This window comes from Euleptes europaea, chromosome 8 (assembly GCF_029931775.1).
Source record: "Euleptes europaea isolate rEulEur1 chromosome 8, rEulEur1.hap1, whole genome shotgun sequence".
Taxonomy (NCBI): domain Eukaryota; kingdom Metazoa; phylum Chordata; class Lepidosauria; order Squamata; family Sphaerodactylidae; genus Euleptes; species Euleptes europaea.
Window position 1 is genome coordinate 6,686,374 of NC_079319.1, and position 25,908 is coordinate 6,712,281.

General features: G+C 43.1%; 1 protein-coding gene across 1 annotated transcript in view; it reads left to right on the forward strand.

Annotated features, from left to right (window-relative positions):
* The window catches only part of TRAPPC9 (trafficking protein particle complex subunit 9), a 187,383-nt gene that overhangs the window by 32,688 nt on the left and 128,787 nt on the right, over positions 1-25,908 (forward strand). The window contains exons 9-15 of the mRNA XM_056854642.1: positions 1,456-1,599; positions 4,871-4,997; positions 6,319-6,464; positions 8,659-8,744; positions 14,857-14,983; positions 19,703-19,835; positions 22,016-22,179. Of these exons, the coding sequence (XP_056710620.1) occupies positions 1,456-1,599; positions 4,871-4,997; positions 6,319-6,464; positions 8,659-8,744; positions 14,857-14,983; positions 19,703-19,835; positions 22,016-22,179 (927 nt within the window). The remainder of the gene's footprint in view (positions 1-1,455; positions 1,600-4,870; positions 4,998-6,318; positions 6,465-8,658; positions 8,745-14,856; positions 14,984-19,702; positions 19,836-22,015; positions 22,180-25,908) is intronic.

The following is a 25,908-nucleotide window of genomic DNA, read 5'->3' on the forward strand; positions in this document are numbered from 1 at the left end:
ATTTAAATGGTTTGCCCTGTGTTGGAGGAGAGAATATTGCCAAGGTGCCATTTCAGTAGGGGCAATTCGCAGCAAGGGTCAAGAGCCGGGACACCTCGTTACATTTTTTAAAAAATCAATGCATATTAAGAGCATCTGCGGTGGTTCCTTCTACTACTTCATGCTAACTGGAGATCAAGATATACTTGAGGAATAATCCCATGTAGTAGGGAAAACATGATGGTTTTTTGTGTGTTTGTGTACGGTGTGTAAAACTAATAGTTTTCCTGAGGTTTCCCATCCAAATCCTAGCCAGGGTCAGGGCTGAGAGTGTGTAACTGGCTCAAGGTCACCCAGCAAATTTCCATGGCAGAGTGGAGATTCGAACCTGGGTTTCCCAGGTCCTGGTCCCACACCTTAACCACTACACCACACTGGCTTAAAATAATAATAATAATAATAATAATAATAATAATAATAATAATAATAATAATACCATTAATATTTAAGAGAGCAGACACAATTTTGTATGTTTATATTTTTGTAAACAAGTTAGTGTCCCCAGCCCACTAGGAAGAAAAACAGGATAAGCACACACTAAATAAATAAAAATCATCTCACCTTTATTTATTCATGTGAAACAGTTATTAATCGCCTTTCAACTTCGTGGAACTTAAGGTAGTTTACAATGCAAATAAAACAACAATTATTAAAACACACAAACACATAAAAGACCTATGAATAAACAAAAAAAAAATCCCCCATACTAGTCAAATGCAGGGTTTTAAGGGCAGGCACAGTTAACATTGAGGCCCTTTGTTTAGGACCACTATTACCTTGCATATACGGTGCCTTGGAATTATTGTTATCCTCTTGCAAAGTACAGTGCCGCCTGTCCCTGATGAGTCTCATGGTTTGGAGGTCTGCTGAATGAATGCCTTTCAGCTATCTTATACCTCCACCTTCAGATTCAGATTTATTATTAATACGGCAAAGCCATTAAAATATTCATATCAATTATAAGATAGAATTAAAAGATACAATGTCTAAAACTATGGGATATATAAACAAACAAATTACCACTAGCTAAAAAACCTCAGATTAATATAACATTTTCCGTTTTAGGTTAGATTGCCAAGCCCCGCTTTGTCTGACAGATCTTGTCTATTGCAGCACAGAATTTAGCTACTTGTTTCATCGTTTTGGCTGACCCTTCCCATAGGAGATTCCTCAACCTCCCTTCCTCAGAGCTGTCCTTTCGTAGATTAAGGAGAGGGGAAATTAGCTTAAATCTTACCTCCACCTCGCCTACTGCATTTAATGGTAGAGTGGGTATTCGAACACGAGTCTCCAAGATCCCAGTCTGACACTCTTAACCACTGTACCACTTTGTCTCTGTAATTAAGTTTCTTTTAAAATTGACTCTGTTGAGGTTATTTGGGGTATCTTGTAACATGTTTGTACCTTTTTAAAAAGGAACTCATCGCGGCTGGGCAGCTGTGCAGATGCGTTTGCTTCACGAGCTGGTGTACGCGTCTCGAAGAATGGGCAACCCAGCACTCTCCGTTCGGCATTTATCTTTTCTCCTACAGACCATGCTGGACTTTCTTTCTGATCAAGGTATGTGTGTGTGTGTGTGTGTGTGTGTGTGTGTGTGTGTGTGTGTGTGTGTATATATATATATATATATATATATATATATATATATATATATTAATTGAAAATAAAATTGATGGTATTGTGAATGTATAATACTAAGAGATTTATAAGATTAATTGTATAAATCGTTTTCGAACGGACGGGGATCCAAACCGATTTTTGTATATATGTGGTGGTGGAAAGTGCCGTCAAGTTGCAGCTGAATTATGGCGACCCCGTAGGCTTTTCAAGACAAGAGACATTCGGAGGTGGCTTGCCATTACCTGACTCCACGTGGGCTGAGAGAGTTCTGGGAGAACTGTGACTGGCCCGAAGTCAACTACCAGGCTTCATGTGGAGGAGTGGAGAATTTGTTTTTCTACTTGTGTTCTCTCATCAGTAGTCTCTTCCTGTTGTATCACAAATCTCTTCTGTTTCAGAAGTGACTTAATATCTGGCATGAGTTGGACAGGTGGTAGAGTAGGTGCTTCTGTCTTTAGAAAATGTCCGATCGCCCGTTCTTATATAGTCATTGGTTTGTCAAAGTGACTTTTAATGCTGGATTTAATTAATAAAACATCTGATTGTAATATGTTTTCGTGCTACAGTATAATTAAAAAGCACACAGCTATATAGGCTTTGGTCCCATATCTCATTTCCGGTTGTGTAGCAGTGTCCCACCATTGTGGACACATTCCTCAGGTGCTTGGAGTTTTCCACTTGCAGAGTACCTAATGCCAGAGGAGTGTGCTTCATAACGGAGGGCAACACTGCCCCAAGCAGAAGGAAGATGCAGGATTCAACTCTTAAAACCTAGGAACTGGTTTGATGAGAAATTAATACTTGTAATACTTCAGTATGTAGAACAAATAGCTTCAGTGCTGTGATGTGTAGTAAGTACTGACGTTTCAACAGAATTAAGGTTTTGTTTGGGGTAAAAAGGGGCTTTTCTTTTTGTGTTTTCCCCCCTGTCAAAATACCAGAAGTGTTCTTCTCAGAGTATGCAATTTTAATAGTGAAGTTGATGTTAGTGAAGAATCAAGAACTCAGTCACCTACTGCATAGCAGCTTTTTGAAGAATCACAGTGCATAGATGGTTCAAATGCTGCTTTGTGTCACTGGGGGTGTAGAGGGCAGGTAGTTGTGAATTTCCTGCATTGTGCAGGGGGTTGGCCTAGATTACCCTAGAGGTCCCTTCCAACTCTATGATCCTATGACCAACGGAACAGCCTACACACTTTTTGAAGGCACCCCCATATAGAACATAACAATCTCAATATGACCAAGGCATGCATAACAGTGTCAGATCTACCTCCCCAGGGTATATTTTGTGCCAGTTATTCGTAAATGTGTAATGCCCCCCTCCCTCCTCAATGACAGAAAATTAATGCTAGTTGAGTTCGCTTAGGGAGAACCTAATTTGCTGCAGTCTACTTTTCTTCTGTGAGCCTCTTAGAATTCGTCTCTCAAGGCCCTGGCCAGGCCAAGACCTCCCGACTTCCAGAAACAGAACTACAACGGGAACCTTGCGACTGTTCTCTGAGCTCTTCCATCAGTACATAAAATGGTACTTGAGCCTCCACATGACTGTCTTTTTTTTTGTATTAGGCTCCGAGACTGTAATTTGATGTACTCCCCATGCCATGATTTTCAGGCTTTGTTGCATTCTGCTCGCTTTGGATTCATGCATACTCATTAACTTCATTCATAATTGGCACCTGAGAGGGAAAAGCAGTCTCCGTTCCGGAAAGGGGGGAAATTCTTGGATGCTGTTTCAGAAAAAAGAAGTTTTGCCAGTCAGAGCATTCTGAGGAGAGGAGAGGGTTTTATTTTCCAGCTCAGTAGTTAGCAGTAGTTACAAAGTGCCATTTGGGTTTAACTGTGAATTTCACAAGTTATATTGCGTAGTTGTGGGTGTGTGTGTGTGTGTGTGTGTGTGTGTGTGTGTGTGTGTGTATATATATATATATATATATATATATATATATATATATCAGTGCTTGGCATTTATTCGTGACTGAAAGTGAAGGATGGTTTATCTGACACTCGGCTAATGAGTTGGCTTAATGTGCTAAAAAAAGTTGGTTAATTGAAAGTGCCTGCAACTTGTCTTTGCATAACTCATTAGGCCTTTTTCCTAGTGTCAGGCAGTTAATTATAATAGGAACTAAACAAAATCAGTTTTGCGATGTAAGCTTGGCTTGATAATGTAGTTGTAGTGAAATACACTTTTCTGTGTGCCTTTTATCTTAGGAAATATTTGGAATGTCTTGAAATAGACCCGTCATCAGTATGTTTGATGCCTAAGTTATTAGTGCTCTCTCTGTCTCTCTAAATAAATAAATGAAAGAGCCAGCAAGTCCCCACTCGTGCCATGGAAGCTTGCTGGGTGACCTTGGGCAAGTCACACACTCTCAGCCCTGACCCTGGCTAGTATTTGACCCTGGAAAAAAGAAGAAGAGTTGGTTTTTATATGCCGTCTTTCTCTACCTCTTAAGGGAGAATCAAACCGGCTCACAATCACCTTCCTGTCCCCTCCCCACAACAGACACCCTGTGAGGTAGGTGGGGCTGAGAGTGTGTGACTCACCCAAGGTCACCCAGCTGGCTTCGTGTGTAGGAGCAGGGAAACAAATCCAGTTCACCAGATTAGCCTCCGCCGCTCATGTGGAGGAGTGGGGAATCAAACCCGGTTCTCCAGATCAGACTCCACCGCTCCAACCAGGGATGTGACATAGAGGCAGGCAATGGCAAACCACCTCCGAAGTTCTCTTGCCGAGAGAGAAAGATTCATGATAAATGTTTTATACATGGAACAAAGATGCAACAAATCACTTGTGGAATTCTAGCATAAGCAATTGATTTTTGTTGGTAACGATAATAAGTAGTGCTTAATATTTTTTAACCACATCAAGGTTATTAAAACTGAGAAAGTAGCCCCTCCTCTTTTTTTTCCTCCTGAAAGAGCATCTGATTTATTGTGTGGATAGTTTTGTACAGATTTTCAAAGCTAATGAAAAAAAAAGTTAGGTAAACACTGTAACCTCGAGAACAGTGTAGCTGGATCCAACCAGGAGGAAAGGTTCTCTTTGACTACCCCAAAAAAGCTGTGCCAGGGGTCATGGGACCTGCATGGCCAAGTAAAGAAAATAACTAGGGGAGGTTCAGTCAAAAAGCTGTTGGGGATCCATCGCCGTGTGTTCAAATATTGCAGTATTATGGCCGATGCAATGGAGAATTTCCCTCTCTTTCAGAAAAGAAAGATGTGACGCAAAGTTTAGAAAATTACACGTCCAAGTGCCCTGGAACAATGGAATTCATTACACTTCCAGATGGCTTGAAGCTTCCACCTGTTCCATTCACTAAACTACCCATTGTAAGGTAAGTCAGTAGTTCTAGAGGCTGTATTTACCACTCACAGGCATCTGAACAGACTGCAACCAACCATATGATACCTATCAGGTTTTCCTAGTTTGCGCCTCGAAGGGTAAAGTGTTCCTCATAACCAATGTGCCACCCTCCTGCAGATCACCATGGTAGAGTGTTTTAATGATCTCCAGAACACGACAGCTGTGTGTCTTGTAAGCAGTTATTGTGCTGACACAACGCTGGCTTAAGTGGCAGGTGATGCTGCATCTCAATCCCTCTCTTCCAGCTCAATAACTCCCAGACTTAGCTGGCTCCAAATAATATATGCATCGTCATGATGACTCGAAAAGGATGAACATCATTACTAATGCAGTGGTGTCATGTGCAGGGGCACGCGGGTACCATTCTGTCTTGCTCCGCTGTGCGCCAGTTTCCGTATATGTTTTTGTGTATGCATTTTTAGCTTTGGTTTTCATTGTTTTAATGTTGAGTTTTTTGGGGGGCTTAACAGTTTTTAAGACCTGTGTTTGTTATGTATGTTTTCAATCCATTGGCTGCCTTGGTCACCCTGATGAGGGCAGAAAGGTTGGGAAGGAGTTTTGCAAAGAAACAGAACATAATTCTAATCTTTATGTTATTTTTTTGCTAGTTTAATTGATGCTGGTTTGTGCAGGCATACATTGCTCCACTGAAGACCAAGCTATTGTCATGCCATCTCATTTTCATTTTTGTTTGTGCTATACAATGATTTTGCATGCTAGATTTCTGCCAGTGAAAGTTCTTTCCTGGCTACTCTGAGAGTTTCATACAGCCGGCCAATGAAAGGGGCATATATTGCTCACTCCAATTCTCTTGTATGACTTGCAGTCCCCAGTGGTTGCGGGTGGGTAGCCGTATTGGTCTGCAGTAGAAGAGCAAGGTGCAAGTCCAGTAGCACCATGAAGACCAACAAGATCTTCAGGGTATAAGCTTTTCAGAGTCATAGTGCCCTTCATCAGATATCTGGAAATCTTGTTGGTCTTTAAGGTGCTATTGAACTGGAATCCTACCCAGTGCTGCCAGTACTAACCAAGGGAGCATTGACTCTCAAAAGCTTATACCCTGGAAATCTTGTTGGTCTTCAAGGCACTAGTGGACTTGGAACTTGTCCAGTCCCCAGTAGGACTTCCTGGCGGGTGATTTAGTAGCGATTTCTAATATTGTTCTGTGGCTTGCCTTGTTTCTCTCTTCTCACTGCATCAATTGTTTTAATTCTCTCTGCTAAGTGACAATTTGCTTATGGAGTTTAACAAGCCCACATTAAAAATTGTCTTGCTGTTCATCATTTTAACAGATCTGTCAAGCTCTTAAACCTCCCCGTCAGCCTTCGACCACAAAAAATGAAAAGCTTGCTGGGCCAGAACATGTCGACCAAGAGTCCTTTTATATATTCTCCCATCATTGCTCACAATCGTGGAGAGGAGCGAGGTAAAAAAATAGGTGAGAATATGATTTCTGATCCTTACTGGCCTTTAAAATGCACCCCACTTCTGCATGCGGTAGGCCGCTGCCACTAGCTGGCTGGCTGACTTTTATTCTGCAAATTGAATCAAATGGCTATTGCCAGTTTTTGGATCAATATGCTATTTCCTCCTCTTGATTATAAAACTGACTAGACAACTTGGCACAGATGTCTTGCATCCATCTTGGCTTTGTTTCAACTTCCCAGTGCATTAGGACAGTGCTGTCTTTTTAAAGGGTACAAGTAGCTTACGTTTTTCAGAGAAATCATTCAAGATGACTACAAGAACATCAAATGATTTATTTATCTTTTTGCTCCCCTTTTGTACCTGATTTCATACCTTATTGAAAATCTGAGAACCACAAGGAGAGTAACTGGCTTCAGGTCACCCAACAAGCTTCATGACAAGCTTGTCATCCAGGTCTCCTAGATCCTAGGCCCACGCTGAGAGCTAGGGTGGTGTAGTGGTTAAGAGTGGTGGTTTGGAGCAGTGGACTCTAATCTGGAGAACCGAGTTTGATTTCCCGCTCCTACACATGGCAGCCAGCTGGGTGACCTGCCTCTCTTAGAGCTCTCTCAGCCCCACCTACCTCACAGGATGTCTGTTTCAGTTGGATAATTAATACAAATGACGCAGAACATAAATCCACGGCCCATAGAGCCAATGATGGGCTGGAGAGCAGTTAGGAGCTCCGATATAAATTGATGATGACATATAACAGAAGTTATTGCAAGGTTATAGCAGAAGGTTAGGGAGGCCAGCACTGATATTAAACCGTTGTTGTCCTCGACTATAAAACTGGCGGAATATCTCAATTTTACAGGCCCTGTGGAACTCGGTGAGATCCCGCAGGGCCCTGGTCCCACTGGAGACTATTCCACCGGACTGGCCAGGGTGGAGAAAATTGAAAGGCTTGAAGAGGGGAGTGGACATGTTCATGAAGGAGAAGGGTATTCATGGCTGCTAGTCAAATTGGATACTAGTCATGATGCATACCTATTCTGTCCAGGATCAGAGGAGCATGCCTAACATATTTGGTGCTTTGGAACACAGGCAGGAAAATGGTGCTGCAGTCGTCTTGTTTGTGGGCTTCCTAGAGGCACCTGCTTGGTCACTGTGTGGACAGACTGCTGAACTTGATGGGCCTTGGTCTGATCCAGCACAGCCTTTCTTATGTTCTTATGGAGGCAAGCAAAATTGAGTGCCCAAGAAGAACTTCGAAGCAAGGCATTTTCATTCTGGTGGCCAGTGCTGTAATCTGGCACGACTTTTTCCCCTCGCATATGTTGCTGCTTTTCCCTGAGTTTCCTGGGACACGGTATAAATTTTAGATCAACAGTCATGATTCACTGTCAGAATGAAACTTGGATTATGGTACGTGACCAGCAAGCACAAATAATCTAAGGGCCTCTCAGATATGCAGGTGACAGCAGGTGATGTTGCTTTCCCCTCACCCAGCATCAATGGGAGTCATCGTATTTACTCCACTGCTGTAAGGGTATGTAAGCAAGTCTTCGCAATGCACAGTGTGAACAAACAACATGCGCTATGATGGAGGTGATGTAGAAGTTTTAGGCAGTGCGCTGTGCATGTTAGGATGCTTGCTGTTCTTTTGGAAAGTTTCCCGTAGCCAAAAAGACTTGTGCATGCTCAATGCTAATTTTTACCCTTTTCAGTATTTGAATGGTCTTTCTGAGGGGGCGGGGAGAGATTGATCTGAGGATGTTAATCACAAGATGGGGTCTTAGAAGTTAGAGATATAAGATCTCTGCCAACATGCGTAATCATACCAAGCAGGCCTATTTTAATTTAGAGTTCTATACTTTTCTCACTAATTGAGAAGAATTTTATTAGGAAGAATTTTCTAACAATTAGAGCAGTTCCTCGGTGGAACAGGCTTCCTCAGAAGATGGCAAGCTCTCCTTCCCTTGAGGTTTTAAAGAAGAGGTTAGATGGCCATCTGCTAGATTCTGTGACCTTAGGGAGATCATGAGAGCGAAGGCATCTTGGCCATCTTCTGAGCATGGAGTAGTGGTCACTGAGGGTGTGGGGGGGAGATAGTTGTGAATTTCCTGCATTGTACAGGGGGTTGGACTAGATGACCCTGGTGGTCCCTTCCAACTCTATGAGTTTATATGAAACTAATTTTGTATTTATCATTTTTAATACAGATTTTCAATGGGTCCAGGGAGATGTTTGTGAAGTTCAATTGATGGTGTATAATCCAATGCCTTTTGAACTCCGTGTAGAAAATATGGTACGTTTTTACATCCATGGTAAATGGGAATCTTGGTTAGTTTTATAAGTGGTTAATATTATTGTTGGTGTAATGCTTTGCTACAGCTGAGATGGATTAAAAACTGGTTAAATGGCAGGAAGCTGAGAGTGGAAATAAATAGACAGTTCTCTCAATGGAAGGAAGTGAGCAGTTGGACAAGGGTGGTATTGGGACCAGTGCTATTTAATGATTTGGAGTTGGGGTTGAACAGTGTAATAGCCGGGTCTGCAGACAATACCAAACTATTCAGAATGGTGAAAACCAAGGTGCACTGTGAATAGCTACAGGAGAATCTGTATATTGATATGCTAACCATCTTCAAGTACTTGAAGGGCTGTCATATAGAGGATGGTGCCGAGTTGTTTTCTGTTGCCCCAGAAGGTCAGACCAGAAACAACGGGCTGAAATTAAATCAAAGGAGTTTCCGTCTAGACATAAGGAAGATGTTTCTGACAGTGAGAGCGGTTCCTCAGTGGAACCGGTTTCCTCGGGAGGTGGTGAGCTCTCCTTCCCTGGAGGTTTTGAAGCAGAGGCTAGATGGCCATCTGTCAGCAATGCTGATTCTATGACCTTAGACAGACCATGAGAGGGAAGGCATCTTGGCCATCTTCTGGGCATGGAGTAGGGGTCACTGGGGGTGTGGGGGGGAGGTAGTTGTGACATTCCTGCATTGTGCAGGGGGTTGGACTAGATGACCCTGGTGGTCCCTTCCAACTCTATGATTCTATGATCCTAATCTCTGTAAATTGTGTGAATGGGCAACAGCGTTGCAAATGTTTATGTAGGAACGTGCACAGAGATGCATATTGGAACCAACAAAATTATAAATGTACGTCGATGGGTCTGAATTATGCAGCATTTATATATTTCCTTCATTTATACCCTGCCTTTCTCCGTCATGGGGACCCAAAGCAGTTTACATTGTTCTCCTCTCCTCATTTTATCCTCACAACAACCCTATGAGGTAGATTAGGCCTAGAGTGTGTGACTGGCCCACGGTCACCCATTGAGCTTCCATGGCAGGGTGGGGATTTGAACCTAGTCCAACACTCTAACCACATGTTATGACTGAAAAGGAATGGTCCAATCTGTGTGCTTAGGAAGGAATTCATTTTTCCATTTGCATGTCTTCATAACAAACTGCTAATGAGCTAGAATTCTTGTCAAAATTGTCCACAGATTTCTTAAAGGAACCTTTAATCTTCTTCCTCGCCTTTCATGTTTCATTTTAGAAAGTATTTGTTTGTTTGTAGTCCACTTTTCTCACAGGGACTCAAGGTGAATTACATCTAGTGAGCCAGTGCAATCACAAAAAATGGGACATTCGGTAGCCAATACATTAGGATTCTAGAAGTCTGGAGCCACCAGAATCATAGAATCATAGAGTTGGAAGGGACCCCCAGGGTCATCTAGTCCAAGCCCCTGCACAATGCAGGAAATTCACAACTACCTCCCCCCCACACACACCCAGTGACCAGAAGATGGCCAAGATGCCCTCCCTCTCATCATCTGCCTAAGGTCACAGAATCAACATTCTGACAGATGGCCATCTAACCTCTTCTTAAAAACCTCCAGGGAAGGAGAGCTTACCACCTCCCGAGGTGAATGGAAACAGAAAGAACGGAAGTGTAACATTAGTATTCACATGACACATTAAGTGGTACAGAAATTACATAAATAGAATCCTGCTTGCAATAAGCTAAACACAAGAGAAAGAGATGCAGAATAGATAAAGTGGGGTTTTTTTAGCGGGCCACTGTGCATGATTACAGCACAGAACTGATCAGGCACAATAGGGAGGTTGTTAATTCTGAGTTATGCAGAGAGCGGAATTGGTTAATAAACCGGCGTTTGTCCCATAAACCTTTATGGCTAAAGCTGTGATTATCGTCTCTTGAGTTACCTTGAGCTAAAAGTTAATTTCTTCCCTGTCAAATAGTGTGTGAATAATTAACCTGGTTTTCTTTGCCGCTTGTTTAGTGGTGCTTGCTTCATCGTGCCCTATCAGATACTAACCTGCAGAAAGTGTTGATATGTTTCGTGCCTGCCTTGAAAAGAAAGTTCTTGGCCATCAAATACGCTGGTAGAACTGTTTTGGATAGCATGCCGCAGCAGTGAAGAAAGTGACCTCTTCTGGCAGACTGATGTTTTCGAGGGATCAAATTCACTTGGTGGCAGTGGTGTGGCCTTGGCATTTGCAGAGCCTGGAGGACAAGCAATTGCTGTTTGAAATTTCCAGTTGGAATGGGGGCCCTGAGTGTTTTCTATTAGCTGCAACAATTCTCCCCTTTCTCAAACAGCCAGCGTGGTGTAGTGGTTAAGTGCAGTGGGCTCTAATCTGGAGACCTGGGTTTGATTCCCCACTCCTTCACATGAGCGGCGGACTCTAATCTGGTGAACCGAGTTGATTTCCCCACTCCTACACATGAAGCCTGCTGGGTGACCTTGGGCTAGTCACAGCTCTCTCCAAACTCTCTCAGCCCCACCTACCTCACAAGGTGTCTGTTGTGGGGAGGAGAAGGGAAGGAGATTGTAAACCGGTTTGATTCTCCTTACAAGGTAGAGAAAGTCGGCATATAAATACCAACTCTTCTTCCTCTTCTTCCTCCTCTTCTTCCTTTTGTATCCTCACAGCTAGACCGCTGCACAGTGTTTCCCTTGAAAAACAAAAACCCAAACAGCAACCAGTTCTGGATTCAGCGTCCTGAATATTGTGAGGCAGTGGCGGACCTACATTTTTGGGACCCTGAAGCTTGAATTGTTACTGGGGGCCCTTCTCAACCAGCATCAATAGGGCAGGCCATATGAAATGGGTATTGGAGCATATTCTAAGGTCGATATGAAGTACTTCAATCCATTGGCTTATGATTCAAGCACTAAAATAGCCTTATTTTAATAACACACACTTTAAAAACTCCACTGATCTTGTTGAAAAATTCACTCATTAAAAAAAATGTTACTTAGGGGCCCCTCTGGGATTAGGGGCCCTGAAGCTTAAGCTTCATTAGTTTCATAGTAGATCCGCCACTGTTGTGAGGGATTGGCTGACAGGAATGCATGTGGCCTATTTTAAAACAGCTGCGTTGACTGTCCTGGCCTGGATGGCCCAGGCAAGCCCAGTCTTATCAGATTTTAGAAGCTAAGTAGGGTTGTTTCTGGTTAGAACTTGGATGGAAGAACATGGCGTAAGTCCAAGGTCAGTACACAGTTGCAGGCAATGTCAAACCACTTCTGTTTGTCTCGTGTCTTACCCAGGGTTAAACATGTAGGTCCCTTTCTCACGTGCTTTTCCCAACCTGGTTTTGAGATCTTAGGTCTGAGGACATGAACACACAAAGCTGCCTTATACTGAATCAGACCCTTGGCCCATCAAAGTCACTATTGTCTACTCTGACCTGCAGCGGTTCTCCAGGGTCTCAGGCAGAGGTCTTTCACATCACCTACTTGCCTAGTCCCTTTAAACTGGAGATGCTAGGGATTAAACCTGAGAAGTTGTGTGAGCCAAGCAGAGGCTCTACCACTGAGCCACAGCCCCTCCCCAAACAGTTTGATCACACATGAGGCTTCCTTATACTAAATCAGACCCTTGGTCCATCAAAGTCAGTATTGTCTACTCTGACCGGCAGCGGCTCTCCAGGGTCTCAGGTAGAGGTCTTTCACATCACCTACTTGCCTGGTCCCTTTAACTGGAGATGCTGGGGACTGAATTTGGGACCTTCCACATGCCAAGCAGATGCTCTACCACTGAACCACAGCCCCTCTCCAGGGACTCAGGCTGAGGTCTTTCACATCACCTACTGGCCTTTAACTGGAGATTGAACCTGGGACCTTCTGTATGCCAAGCAGAGGCTCTACCACTGAGCCACAACCCCTCCCCACAATGTATGGGAATGTACAAATGCATCTTGGGAATAATCCTGGAAAATAAGAAAAAAAATCAAAGTAATAAGATCAATTGTTGGCTACAAAAAGGGGACAGAGAAAGGCAGGAAAGAGAGGCAAAATTTAAAACGCAGTTCATTCACGGTGGATTATATCCAACCAGCTTTTCTGCTTGTCAAAAAGGAAGGAAGCTTCTCATTTTAGCCCCCCCCCCAAAGGCTAAGCTGGGGATCGTGGGACTTGCTTTCACAAAAGCCTTATGGGAGGGGGGTTGTAGTAAGGAAACTGGGTGAGATTGAGTGAAAAAGCTGGCTGCATCCAACCCAGTAATTCCGAATGTGAACAGCTGCAATATCCAGATATGTCTCATCCATGTCTAATTCAGTAGAGTGCTCCTGTTTGTGGTGGTAGGTACAGAGCCCACCCCCCCTCCGCCAGAGGAGGAAGAAGCAGAGGAATTGCAGAGTGTGGGAGAAAAAGAGTGTGAACTGACAGATGACAGAGAGAGGGAGAAGCAGGGAAAGGGGAGCTGTGTTTGAAGCAAGAAGATCTGAGATTTGTTGGAGAAGGAGGGATGGCTGCAGTGGGAGGATGGAAGGGGTAGGATGAGTGAGGGAGAGTTTTCAGCCAGGCTTGGTTAGATCAGATAAAAAGGATGAGTACAGGAGAGAGGCAGAGTGGGAGCCAGGGAAGAATGGCAGGAGGAAGCAGGCCACTGAATACAAAGGAGAGATGGAAGGCGAGGGGCAGGTAGGGGAGGGGCTGTGGCTCAGTGGTAGAGCATCTGCTTGGCATGCAGAAGGTCCCAGGTTCAATCCCTGGCATTAAAGGAACTAGGCGAGTAGGTTATATGAATGACCTCTGCCTGAGACCCTGGAGAGCCGCTGCCGGTCTGAGTAGACAATACTGACTTTGATGGATCAAGGGTCTGATTCAGTATAAGCAGCTTCATGTGTTCATGTGTACTGCAGCAAAAAGGGAGACAGAAATTGAAGAAGAGAGTTAAATCACATGTTGTTTGAGCAGCTGTTACTCCGAGGGCCCCCTCCCCCAAGCATGGGGCCATATTACACTAAGGGTATTGAGGGAGATGTCACTGCCCCCCCCCAGCAAACTGTAAGTAAATTAGAAGGGGGGCTGCACGTTAACTCAGGCAGAGAGACTGTTGGTTTTATCCAAGAAAATCAAAGTCCAATAAAATGCCCTCTGAAAGGTGAGACAGTAAGGTGTCTCGTGAGGAAATATGCCATCTCACCTGGATGCTTGGTTCATGAGTCCCAAGATCATTGGAATGACAACATGGTCAGTGTTTGAGACATTTACACACTTCTCAAAGATAGTTTACATCTTTCCAAACAATGCCTAAGCCATCAGATGGACAGTGTAGCCTCTTTCCTGAGTTTAATTGCAGTGGTAGACCCATCTTCTGTTCCAGTTAAGTTCCAGAACATCCTGTGGTAAAGCTGAATCCCAAAAACTATAACAGACCCCCCCCCCCACAATAGGAAACTGTCAATAAATGTCCCAGGTTTCTTAGATTTTAGGTTAGGTTTTCCCTTCAGACCAGACATCATCCCTGTGGAGACAACATGAGCTCGTCAAGGCAGGTAGTGTTACCCAAACTAGTCCCTGAGTCTGGGCAGGCATGTGAAGAGCATCTTCTGTTCATGTCAATGTAGAACCTGGGTTCCTGGGTAAGGAATTGCGTGACTGCAGAATTGGCGTGATATGTATACTTCATCTAACTCTGGATGGTAGCTGAGCTGCAACTGGAGTTTCCAAGTTGACTTATAGGGCAGGCCCATGTAGAGTATATTCCAGTAGTCCAGCCTTGAGGATACTATGGCTTGGATCCATGTGGCCAGATGAGCCGGGTCAAGAGAGGGAGCAGTCTTCTGGGCTAAATGCAGATTGATGAAAGCTGTTGCTCTGAGACCCCCTCCCCCAAGTATGGGGCCATATTACGCTAAGGATATTGGAGAAAATGTCACTCCACCCCCCCTGCAGTGACATATTCAATATTCAAATTGAGAATAACACATACTTCACAAAGACCTAAACAACGAAAACCTTTGCTGGTGTGTGCCATCATAGATCAGATCGCAGGTGGTTTTCTTTCTCATCCTGTTTTCAGTATCAAGAGCAGGTGTGCTGCTAACTTCATTCAGCTGAATCTAATTCTTATGCATTTGTCTTCCATCTCTCTCAGGGACTTCTGACAACTGGAGTTGAGTTTGAATGTCTCCCTGCGGCTCTCTCCCTCCCCGCAGAGTCTGGCCTCTACCCTGTGACACTTGTGGGTGTTCCTCAGTCAGCAGGGCAGATCACCATCAATGGTAAACACTCTTTTTTGCTATTTTCTTAAGTTTCCTCAAGAGTGAAAGAGGTTGATTTTTGAAGAGCCTGTGCAAATGTTGTGCATTTCCTAAGTGACCTCCTCTTTGCCATCGGTTTTTGGAGAATGCTCCCTAACCATGGTTTTTCTTCACTGTGTGAAGGGAAAACACACACAAGTGTATCTTGATTGGTGAGAGAACCAGCTCTGCCATCTGAGTGGAGCGCTCAGGTTTTTATTAAGAAAAACATATAATGAATAGCAAGGTTGATCAATACTTTAGACAATGGAATTTTAAACAAGGCATAGCAAGATTAATGATTAACGAGATCAAGGCATAGCGAAGACAATGCACATTCCTCCAGCATCCTTTAGAGCAAACATCTGGCTGTCTAGTATCTTACAATGAGTGGATTAAGCTAATCCCTTTAAGATTGCTCCACTGAGGTCATTAGGTCACTATACAGTCTGTAGACTTCGGACAGTATATATCCAGAGATGAGACCCAGAAATCGTTATGACAATATTATAAGCAATGAGGGTGTGCCCTGCCATTGCAATAAAACCATAAGAACTGCTACAACCGTGGTTCTGGCTGGCCACAGAAAGTGCCGTTTCATTACTCGTGGTTAAAACTGTACACAATATTCTTTCAAGTCCTGAAGTAGTGGGTGTGTGTGCGAGGGATACAGCCACGAAGTAGTTGTGAATTTCCTGCATTGTGCAGGGGGTTGGACTAGATGACCCTGGTGGCCCCTTCCAACTCTGTGATTCTATGATGCTATGATTCTAAGTCGAGACTGCGTAAATTGATTTTGCCAATAGAATATTGAGCTCAACTAACTGCTTATGACATTTACATTAAAGGACTTCTTTTGTTTAAAAAAATCTCGCTCTTCTCTGAAGCTGTTAAATATCAATGGAAACGATAAAAAACAAGAGGCTTGTTTTGTTTTCTCCCCCTGAGAAGGATTAATTTTAATTTTGTTTTTAACCAGTTTGCTTTCCAGCTAGTCAGCCAGGAGTCTGGTGCCAGAGCACAGTCCTTCCTTGGGACTGGTGATCAAGGCAAGGTGCTTGTGTGTCTGAGGCCCTTCGCATATAGGCCTTAAACTCTGGGCCTTCGGAGAATTGGGTCTTTGTATATGCAGATTGAGGAATGATGTGGCATTTCCCCCTTGAGAGAATGAGCCCATTGTTCTGAAAAGGTTTTTTTATTAAGTACAAATAAATAGATTGAAATGACTTTTCTGTCTCTCCTTCAAAGACAGCAATTAAAAAATACTCCCGCAAGTCAAAATGAAATACTTCCTGTCTCTACTTTGGCGAGTCTTAATCCAACAATTACTAAAGTCTTTGGTAATTAAGATGCCCAGTTTTGTCTCCTTCCTTACTAGTCCCTGTGAGAGGCGGGTGGATGGATGTGTGTCTGAAGAGGGTGGGAAGATGGACTAGATAAGAGAGGGAAAGAGAATGTAAGGAGGAGGAGGAGGGTTGGGGGTCCTGATAGGGAGAGTTATGCAGGAGCCATGGACAAATGGGGAGGGGGGTTGGTGGGATCCAGAGAACCCCAGGGTCCAGAGAGGGGCTCCATGGCAGGAACCAGGAGCTGTATCAGAACAATGGGGAGGAAGCGTACAGAGAACATGGGCCATAGCAAGAGAAGGGTGGGGGAGATTTTTTTTCCCAAATGAAAAGTTAGATCACAGCCACCAGTCTTGAAAAATGTATGCCATCTCCTCCATGGTGGAGGTAGGCTTAGGTGGAAGACCCTGGATCATTAACACAAACACAATGGCTGGAACTTTGTTTACAGGTATGTTGGGGCTCAGGTACAAACGATAGGTTTTGCAGTTGTGATTAACTTAGGAAGGAGACTAGATCTCTCCCTCTGATGCGTTAGGCATTGACTTAAGTCTTCTGTATTTTATTGTTGCAAACACTGACCATTATTTTATATAGTTGTAATATGAAATGGTCTTAGCTGGACTCAGGAAGTTTGCCTTTAAGGATGTGCCTTCTTGCAAATGGTACCTGAAAACCTCACTCTGCATTCTATCCATTTTAGTTGGCATTTTATTTCCTTGTCAGATTCTGAATCTGACCAAGGTTGCTTTGCTTCCTGGTAACATCTAGATTAGATTACTGCAATGAGTTTTATTTGGGGCTGTCCTTGAAGACTGTCCAGAAGCTACAGTTGGTACAGATAGCCCCGGCCAAAATGTTGACTGGAGTGGGTTGTAGGGACCATATCACTTCAGTCTTATTCCATCTATACTGGCACAAAAATTGCTTCCAATCTCCATTCAAGGTGTTACCATTGACTTTTAAAGCCTTATATGGCATGGGGCCAGCATACCTGAAGGACTTTTCCCATATGAACCCATCTGTCCACTATGGTCACCTTTGGAGGCCCTTCTTTGGGTGCCCCCATCATCTGAGGCTAGATGGATGGCAACCCAAGAGAGAGCCTTCTTGGTTATAGCACCTAAACTTTGCAACTCCTTCCCCAAGGAAGTTTGTCTATCTCCCACTATCAATGTCTTTTGCATTTTGCATTCCCCTAACAGTTACTGCACGTCGTCCTTGGATGTGTTGTTGTGGTGATGGCTGCCAAATTGGAAGGCTTTAAGAGGGGAGTGGACTTGTTCATGGAAGAAAGGGGTATTCATGGCTACTAGTTAAAATGGATAATAGTCATGATGCATACTTATTCTCTCCAGGATCAGAGGAGCAGGCCTATTATCTTAGGTGCTGTGGAACACAGGCAGGATGGTGCTGCTGCAGTCGTCTTGTTTGTGGGCTTCCTAAAGGCACCTGGTTGCCCTCTGTGTGAGCAGACTGCTGGACTTGATGGGCCTTGGTCTGATCCAGCAGGGCTTTTCTTATGTTCTTATGTGTTTTTATGGAATTGTTTATTTTATATATACCTTATTTTAAATGCTGTTCTAATGTTGAAATGTTTTGATGTTCACTGCCATGGGCGCCCTGTTTGGGTGGAAAGGAAGCATAGAAATGCTTTAAATGAATAATAAAAATCTAGTGTCACCTTTAAAGACTACCAACATTTATTTCAATAAGAGTGTTTGTGGGTAGTGTAATTCACATCAAGTCCTGAAGAAGAAGAAGAAAGTTGGCTTTTATATGCTGACTTTCTCTACCACTTAAGGGAGAATCAAACCAGCTTACAATCACCTTCCCTCCCCCTCCCCACAACAGACACCCTGTGAGGTAGGCGGGACTGAGAGAGTTCAGAGAACTGTGACTAGCCCAGGGTCACCCAGCTGGCTATGTGTGTAGGAGTGGGGAAACAAATCCAGTTCACCAGATTAGCCTTCGCAGCTCATGTGGAGGAGTGGGGAATCAAACCCAGCTCTCCAGATCAGAGTCTATGTTAGCCGAATTGCTCCTTAATATGGGGAAATTAGCTGAGCAATCGGTAACTATGTATTTTTATAGCGGGTTCGCACTCAGCTATACCAGAATCCGTTTAATGAGACCTTGAATAAAGACAGACAATGGATTCCAAATTAAATAATGTTTATGTCTTTCTCATTCAATTCAGTGATGCACACAAACATACAGAGAGTCTAGGAATATCAAGAGAGGAGTACAAGCACAGTTGCCAACGTGGCAGGAGATCGTTGGTTGAATATATTTACTGTATCTAGATGAGGTGTTGTCCAAATTCACGTAGACTAAGACAGATTGAAAAGTAAAAGCCGAGATGGGGGCAGGGGTTCCCGTAGACTTGACCAGCAAGGCGGGAGGGAGCGTGGTTAGGCTGCGCAAAACCAAACCAACAGAGTAACAACAAAGGTGCCAGGAAAGACCTAAGGTTGAGAGAGCGAATGGGCTGGGAGCACCCCAGATATACTGTTTTTCTGGGGGTGGGGAGAGGGGTTTCACCCCTCCTAGGTTCCCAGGTGACAAAAAGGTGACAAAGGACTAAGCTGTGGCTACCGGGGTGGGGTAGTGAGAATTTGGAAATCTATTCTGATTCCAATGGCTTTTGCAACCCGTGATGAACTGGAAATTCTCTGCTGATAAGATTAACATACCTGAACAATGAATGCGATCTGTGCAAACGTCCTGAGATCGCTGCTGCTGAGCTGGAGGAACGACTCATCTTGATATCAGGATCGCTGCTGATGACCCATTAAGCGGTGGATGTTGCAAGGGGGGGTGTTTGGCACTGACTACGTGACATTCTGCTTCTCTTGACATGGCTGCGGCTGGAACAGAATCTGTACAGGAACAACGGAGCGTGCAGCGACTGTCTCGTAGCATTTGGGGTGGGCGCACGGCCAGCACAGTAGTCAAGTGCCTGCATAGCGGGTTGCCAGGTTTAGGCAGGCCCGTATGCTATCAGTCTACCACTCCAAACCACCACTGTCAACCACTGCACTACACTGACTCTTCCCCCTGTCTGTCCCTGGTACAAATTTCCATCACATATCTATTTAATGGAGTGGGCTGTGATCTATGAAAGCTTGTATTGAAATAAATGTTAGCAGTCTTTAAGATCCTAGCTTTCCTTCTTTTATCCACTGAGGTTCTCAAAATGTTAAATCACAGCTATGCTTTGAGTGTTCAAAGCTACTGGGAATTCACAACAATGTATAGATAACTTCTAATGATAAGATGATGCTCAAATTAATCATCAGTGTGTTGGTCACCAAAATCATGGAAGATGCAGTCTCATCTCTCTTGATGGCAGGTTATCATACTTCAGTCTTTGGCGTCTTCAGTGACTGCCTTCTGGATAAACTACCAGGAATAAAAACGAACGGCTGCACAGTGGAAGTCATTCCAGCTTTACCTAGATTGCAGATTAGCACTTCATTGCCAAGGTAAGAAAACTGGAAAATTGATTCAGGTGGGTAGCCCTGTTAGTTTGCAGAAGAAGAGTAAGATTTGTGTCCAGTTACACCTTACGGGGAGACATGATAGGGGTCTATAAAATTCTGCATGGTATGGAGAGATTGGACAGGGAGAAGCTTTTCTCCCTTTCTCATAACACTAGAACGCGGCGGGGTCATCTGCTGAAGCTGGAGGTTGAGCGGTTGAAAACAGGTAAAAGGAAGTATTTCTTCACACAACGCATAGTTGAATTGTGGAACTCCTGGCCCCAGGATGTGGTGATGGCTGCCAACTTGGAAGGATTGAAGAAGGAAGGCTTGAAGAAGGGAGTGGACATGTTCATGGAGGAGAGGGCTATCCATGGCTACTAATCAAAACGGATATTAGTCATGATGCATACGTATTCTCTCCAGGATCAGAGGAGCATGCCTATTATATTAGGTGCTATAATGCTGCTGCAGGATAATGCTGCTGGATAATGCTACTGCAGTCATCTTGTTTGTGGGCTTCCTAGAGGCACCTGGTTGGCCACAATGTGAACAGACTGCTGGACTTGATGGACATTGGTCTGATCCAGCATGGCCTTTCTTACGTTCTTAAAGACCAACAAGATTTCTAAGGTTTAAGCTTTCGGGTGTCAAAACATCAGAAATCTTGCTCACTGGAAGCTTTTTTTTTTTTTTTGCATTTTTTTTTGCATTAAGAATTGGTTGGTTTCTAAGGAAATGACATCTGTACGTTTTGCTGACAGCCCCGAGTGCTGCATGTCAAGCCACTTTTGAAAAGCCTTTTGTGAGAAGAGCGTCAGATGTAGCTGCCTTACATGGAATCAGACCATCGGTCCATCGCAGTCAGTATCATCTACTCAGACTGGCAGCGGCTCTCCAGGGTCCCAAGTTGAGGTCTTTCACTACCTCTTTTCTGATTCTTTTAACTGGAGGTGCCAGGGATGGAAACTAGGACCTTCCGCATGCCAAGTAGATGCTCTGCCACTAAGCCATGGCCCCTCCCCAAGGCCATGGAGGCCAGCTATGCAAGTCCTCTGTGTTGCACTCTGGATTCTGCTCATGTGCAATAATGATGTGTAAAACAAGCTCAGCTGAGTTCTGCCATTTTGGGGGGCTGAGGAGAGTAGGGCACTGCTGTCGTCTTATTGACCTAATTTATATCTCTCCTGTTTAGGCTTGGCGCAAGGCAGCTTGGTTTTCCAGTTTCCCAGTGGTGGTTGAGGTAGTGGAGGGCAGTGATCCAGAATGGTTAGAAGCTGATTTCATACGCTTAGGCTTTAAAACCATGCTTATGACATTGATGAACATTATACTGGGGAATATTTCTAAAGTGAAGAGTCCCCGCCCCACTGGAAAATAAATGAATGTGAGGGGCTGTGGCTCAGTGGTAGAACATCTGCTTGACACTCAGAAGTTCCCAGGTTCAATCCCAGGCATCTCCATTTTAAAGAAGGAGGTAGCAGATGATGTGATTCTGGAGAGCTGCTGCCAGTCTGAGTATCACTAACAATACTGACCTGGATGGACTCAGTATAAGGGAGCTTCATATGTTCAAGATTTCATAGTGTTTTCAGCCAGGAAGCCCCTGTTGCACCCGAAATGTTCGGGAAGCAAATAATCTTTAAATACAGCTTCCTAATGTTATGCTACAGCCCCGTGGCACAGAATGTTAAGGTGCAGTATTGCAGTCAAAAGCTCTGCTCACGACCTGAGTTCGATCCCAACGGAAGTTGGTTTCAGGTAGCCGGCTCAAGGTTGACTCAGCCTTCCATCCTTCCGAGGTCGGTCAAATGAGTACCCAGCTTGCTGGGGGTAAAGGGAAGATGACTGGGGAAGGCACTGGCAAACCACCCCGCAAACAAAGTCTGCCTAGAAAAGGTTGGGATGTGACATCACCCGATGGGTCAGGAATGACCCGGTGCTTGCACAGGGAACCTTTACCTTTTTTTAATGTTATGCTCAGCTCATAGTAGAAGAGGACAGTTTTATCCTGTAAGAAGTGAGCATGAAGGTTTATCTTATCAACCACCAAGATTGAAAGATCCTGGGGCTAGAGATCAGGAGTGAGCAAGATGTGGCACACCAAGACAGATAATGCAGCCTTTCATGTATTAACAATGTTGGATGCATTAGTCACTTGAATTTAACTTGTGTTTGTAAAGGTCTGCTCATACGCTGCAGCCTTCCTCAGGGGATGAAATCACCACCAATGTGTCAGTCCAGCTCTACAATGGAGAGACCCAACAACTCATCATTAAACTGGAAAATATTGGAACAGAACCTTTGGAGAAGCTGGAGGTGACATCAAAAATGGTCAATACAAAAGGTATGATTGTGGCCTTTACATGATTGTGGAAAGAAGATGAAATAAAAAGTATACCGCATATCACACAGTCAGATGCACCGTGTGCCATTCTTACGGAATTTTAAAAAGCTTCGCACAAGAAAATAAATGCTGTGTTGTTTTGTCTCCAGTGCCGATTAGCACTGATAATTTGATATTCAAAATCTTTGTCCCATTCTCTCTGGACACACGAAGCTGCCTCATACTGGATTAGACCTTTGGTCTACCAAGGTCAGTGTTGCCGACTCATACTGGCAGCGGCTCTCTAGGATTTCAGGTTGAGGTCTTTCACATCAGTTACTACCTGATCCTTTTAAATGGAGATGGAATGTTATTCTGGTTAGATTTTTGTTCCATTAAAACTTTAAAACTTAGTAAGTTTTCCTCAATAAGTGTTTTCTTCTTCTCAGAAGAATCCATCTTTCAGATTCACTTTTCTCTCTTAAGGGACTGTTTTCCTTAAAAGCAAATAATATAGTGACAGTTGAGAAAAAAATCAGACATTAATAGCTTTTTTATTATTTCCTGTTAAGAAATAACTTCAGTTTGGCATGCCAGAACATATAGTGGGTTTTATGGTTTTATAGTTTCAGAATGTACATTACTTGTAACCAAATTTATCTGATGAGTTCCATTAATTTTTATGCATTAAATTCTTAAGAAGAAAAGTTGGTTTTTATATGCTGACTTCCTCTACTTTTTTTTAAAAGGAGAATGAAACCAGTTTACAACCTCCTTCCCTGCCACTCCCCACAACAGACCCCTTGTGGGGTAGGAGGGACTGAGAGAGTTCAGAGAGAACTGTGACTAGCCCAAGGTCAGCCACCTGGCTTCATGTGTAGGAGTGGGGAATCAAACCCGATTCTCCAGATTAGAGTCCACCCATCCTAACCACTACACCACACTGGCTCTCAACTTTAGTGGGGCAGCCCATTCCTGAAGGGGGAGTAGAAAGGCGTTGGCCAGGAGCAGTGCTGCTGCCCCCCCTCCACAGAAGCTTCCTGGATGAAAAATAAAAGTTTAAAAGGCATTAAAAAACAAACAAACTTGTGAAACTCCTCTATGGAGTTTTATGAGGCTACTCCAGCTATTTTGCTGGTGTGGCAATGCTTCTGTGTAGAGGGTGTTCCAGGGCCGAAAGGGGATTGGAAGCTGCCTAAAGGCAGCTCCACCCCTGGGAACACCCCAGAAACGCTCCCCTGGAGTTTCGCCAGGGCTACGCTGTTGGGGACGCAGCACTGGTAGCCGAGGCCTGTGCTGCAGCACCACTCCCTGATGTTGGCGTAGGTGCCCCCAGGCTGGCGCCTGTGCCACTTATCATGGTGCAAAGTGGTGTGGGGTCACGCCGGCTACTATGGTGCTTCACCCCCCTTCAGGATTGCACAGGAAATACGTTTCTGCCCTTTTAAATCAGTATTCCTCTAATAGTTAATGAAGGCAGAGGAATTTAAATTAATAGTCTTATGCTTTTTTCACCCACAGTGGTTAGTGTTGAAGGGGCTATGTAACCAGTTCTTTAAACTCAAGAAAGCTTTATTTATTCACAGTGTTTATTGTATGGTTTTCCAAATAGATCAAGGTGATGTACAATATGTAAATCATATTTAAAACTACCTTGTAAAATAAAAAAGATTTAAAAGTTACACTATAGCATTACTAAAAGAATTTAGTGATACTTGGGGATATAAAGTAAATTTTCACAAAAAATAACTGGTTATGGAAGACTGAAGTACAGCATCTCCAATTTGTGTGAAATGACAAAGGTTAGATATCTTGAGAAATGGATCATAATGGACATCAATAAGTTGTTGATATAAAAGGCTGAGTACTTTTAAAAAAATATGAATGGTCAGGGTTGAAAAGATAGTATGCACTGAATATATTTTCAAAAGTCTTATTTAGTTCTCATAAGTATTTTCTTGTTAATAAGCAAATTTTAGAGTATTGGTAGAAAGATGAACTGAAATTATTCATTCTGAAAAGTACCTAGGAGAGCCAGGTGCTATCTCTATAAATCTCAGAATAAAGGTAGAAATGAATCAGCCTGTGAATTCACAGCAGTATCCGAATGGGAGAATTCACCAAGGCATGCAACAAAATATGTTCTATGGTATGAAAAAGAGCAATGTTATGAACCTTAGTTTTTAACTAAGTAAAGTCCCATTTTATTAAAAGAGAACTCAGTCAAAATTAATCTTTTCTAGATTAGGGCCAATGTTAACAATTTTTAAAAAACATGTTGGTCATTTCATTGTCTTCATTACGTCACCTTCTAAAAACAAGACATTAGCATCCAGTCTATATTTTAATATGTTTGTGTCTTGGGGAAACATTTCTTGGAATGGAAATATGCTCATAATTTATTTCTGATAATAAAGGCAATATTCGGCTGTGCTCTAGTAATAAATAATGCACCCCTGGCCAGGTTTTACAGGAAACATCGAGTCTTCTGTGCAAGTTTTAGATTAAAAATGTATCTTTTTTTTATTTGAATAGTTGGAACCACTTCGTATAATCACTGATTTGAACAAGTTCAAAAAACGTTTAGCAGTTTGTTAGAACTGTTTGCCCTTCTGGGTGTTCTGATGATGTTAAAGGCCAGCTCTGATAGATGCCTAATTTGTTTTAAAAAATTACTTCCAAGAGTTTTCTTGCTTTGGTCAAAATGAATTGGGATGACTTTTTTTTTTTATTATTAACCAATGTTAGTATACTTTTTTTTTCTTGATTGCTCATCTCCACTAACAACCTTTGATAACCCGGTTGTCATTTCTGTTTCCTCCAATCCCTTGTGGTTTATGGCATAGGGGCATACATTCTGCATTCCTGGGCTACTTGTAATATTAAACTTGTCTCCTACCCTTCCCTGATTGTTTTCTCCCAGGGAAAAAAAAAAGATGTTGGTAATTGTAACAAACAAACAAACAACTAGGGCACCAATGGGACAGATGTAATCAGTATTCTGCTTTCAGAGTATTTTTTATTATTTGTTACTATATTGCTGTCAATGTAACAGAGTTCTGGGGTCATTGTCATGCTCTGTGGAAGCAATCATCTTTGTTCTAGTGGAATTAAACAACTGCAAACTAACCATCAGCAGCTAAAGCATATTCAAGCCGTTATCCCTGTCCGATACAGTCTGTATTAGTTACGTGACTCCCAAATGGATAAATCCACAGTCAAGTCCAAAAGGGGGTGCTTAGAAGCATACAGCTTTTTATGCTGTCGTGGGAATTTTCTAATGAGTTCTAGGTTAGCTAGATTTACACTGCTTTGCAGTTTGAAATAACTACTTGGGTAGTAATTCTCAGTGACTCCATATGGGGGAGTTCAGTTAGATTTCCATCCTAGATCTGTTAGCTGGAGATTTGATTCTCTAACATACAGAAGTTAGATTTGCAGCACATTCCCCAAAACCGAGAGCACAGATTTCATGCTAGTTGTGATGCGATGGGGGGGGGGGGAATCTCCCTTTCAGAAGTTATTTTTTGAACATATGGAAATGTATATGCTTAATAATCTATAGCATTAATTCTCGTTAGTCATGGAGAAACCCTGAAACGTAGTAGAAATCAATGTTTTCTCCTCCAAATAGGAAAAACAATTCAGTGTGGAAGGGGCCATGTTGGACACCAGATTGGTTTTTTCTGTGACACATAGGTGTTAATTTGTTTCTACTTGCATGTAACCTGTAAATATTGATTTTGATAT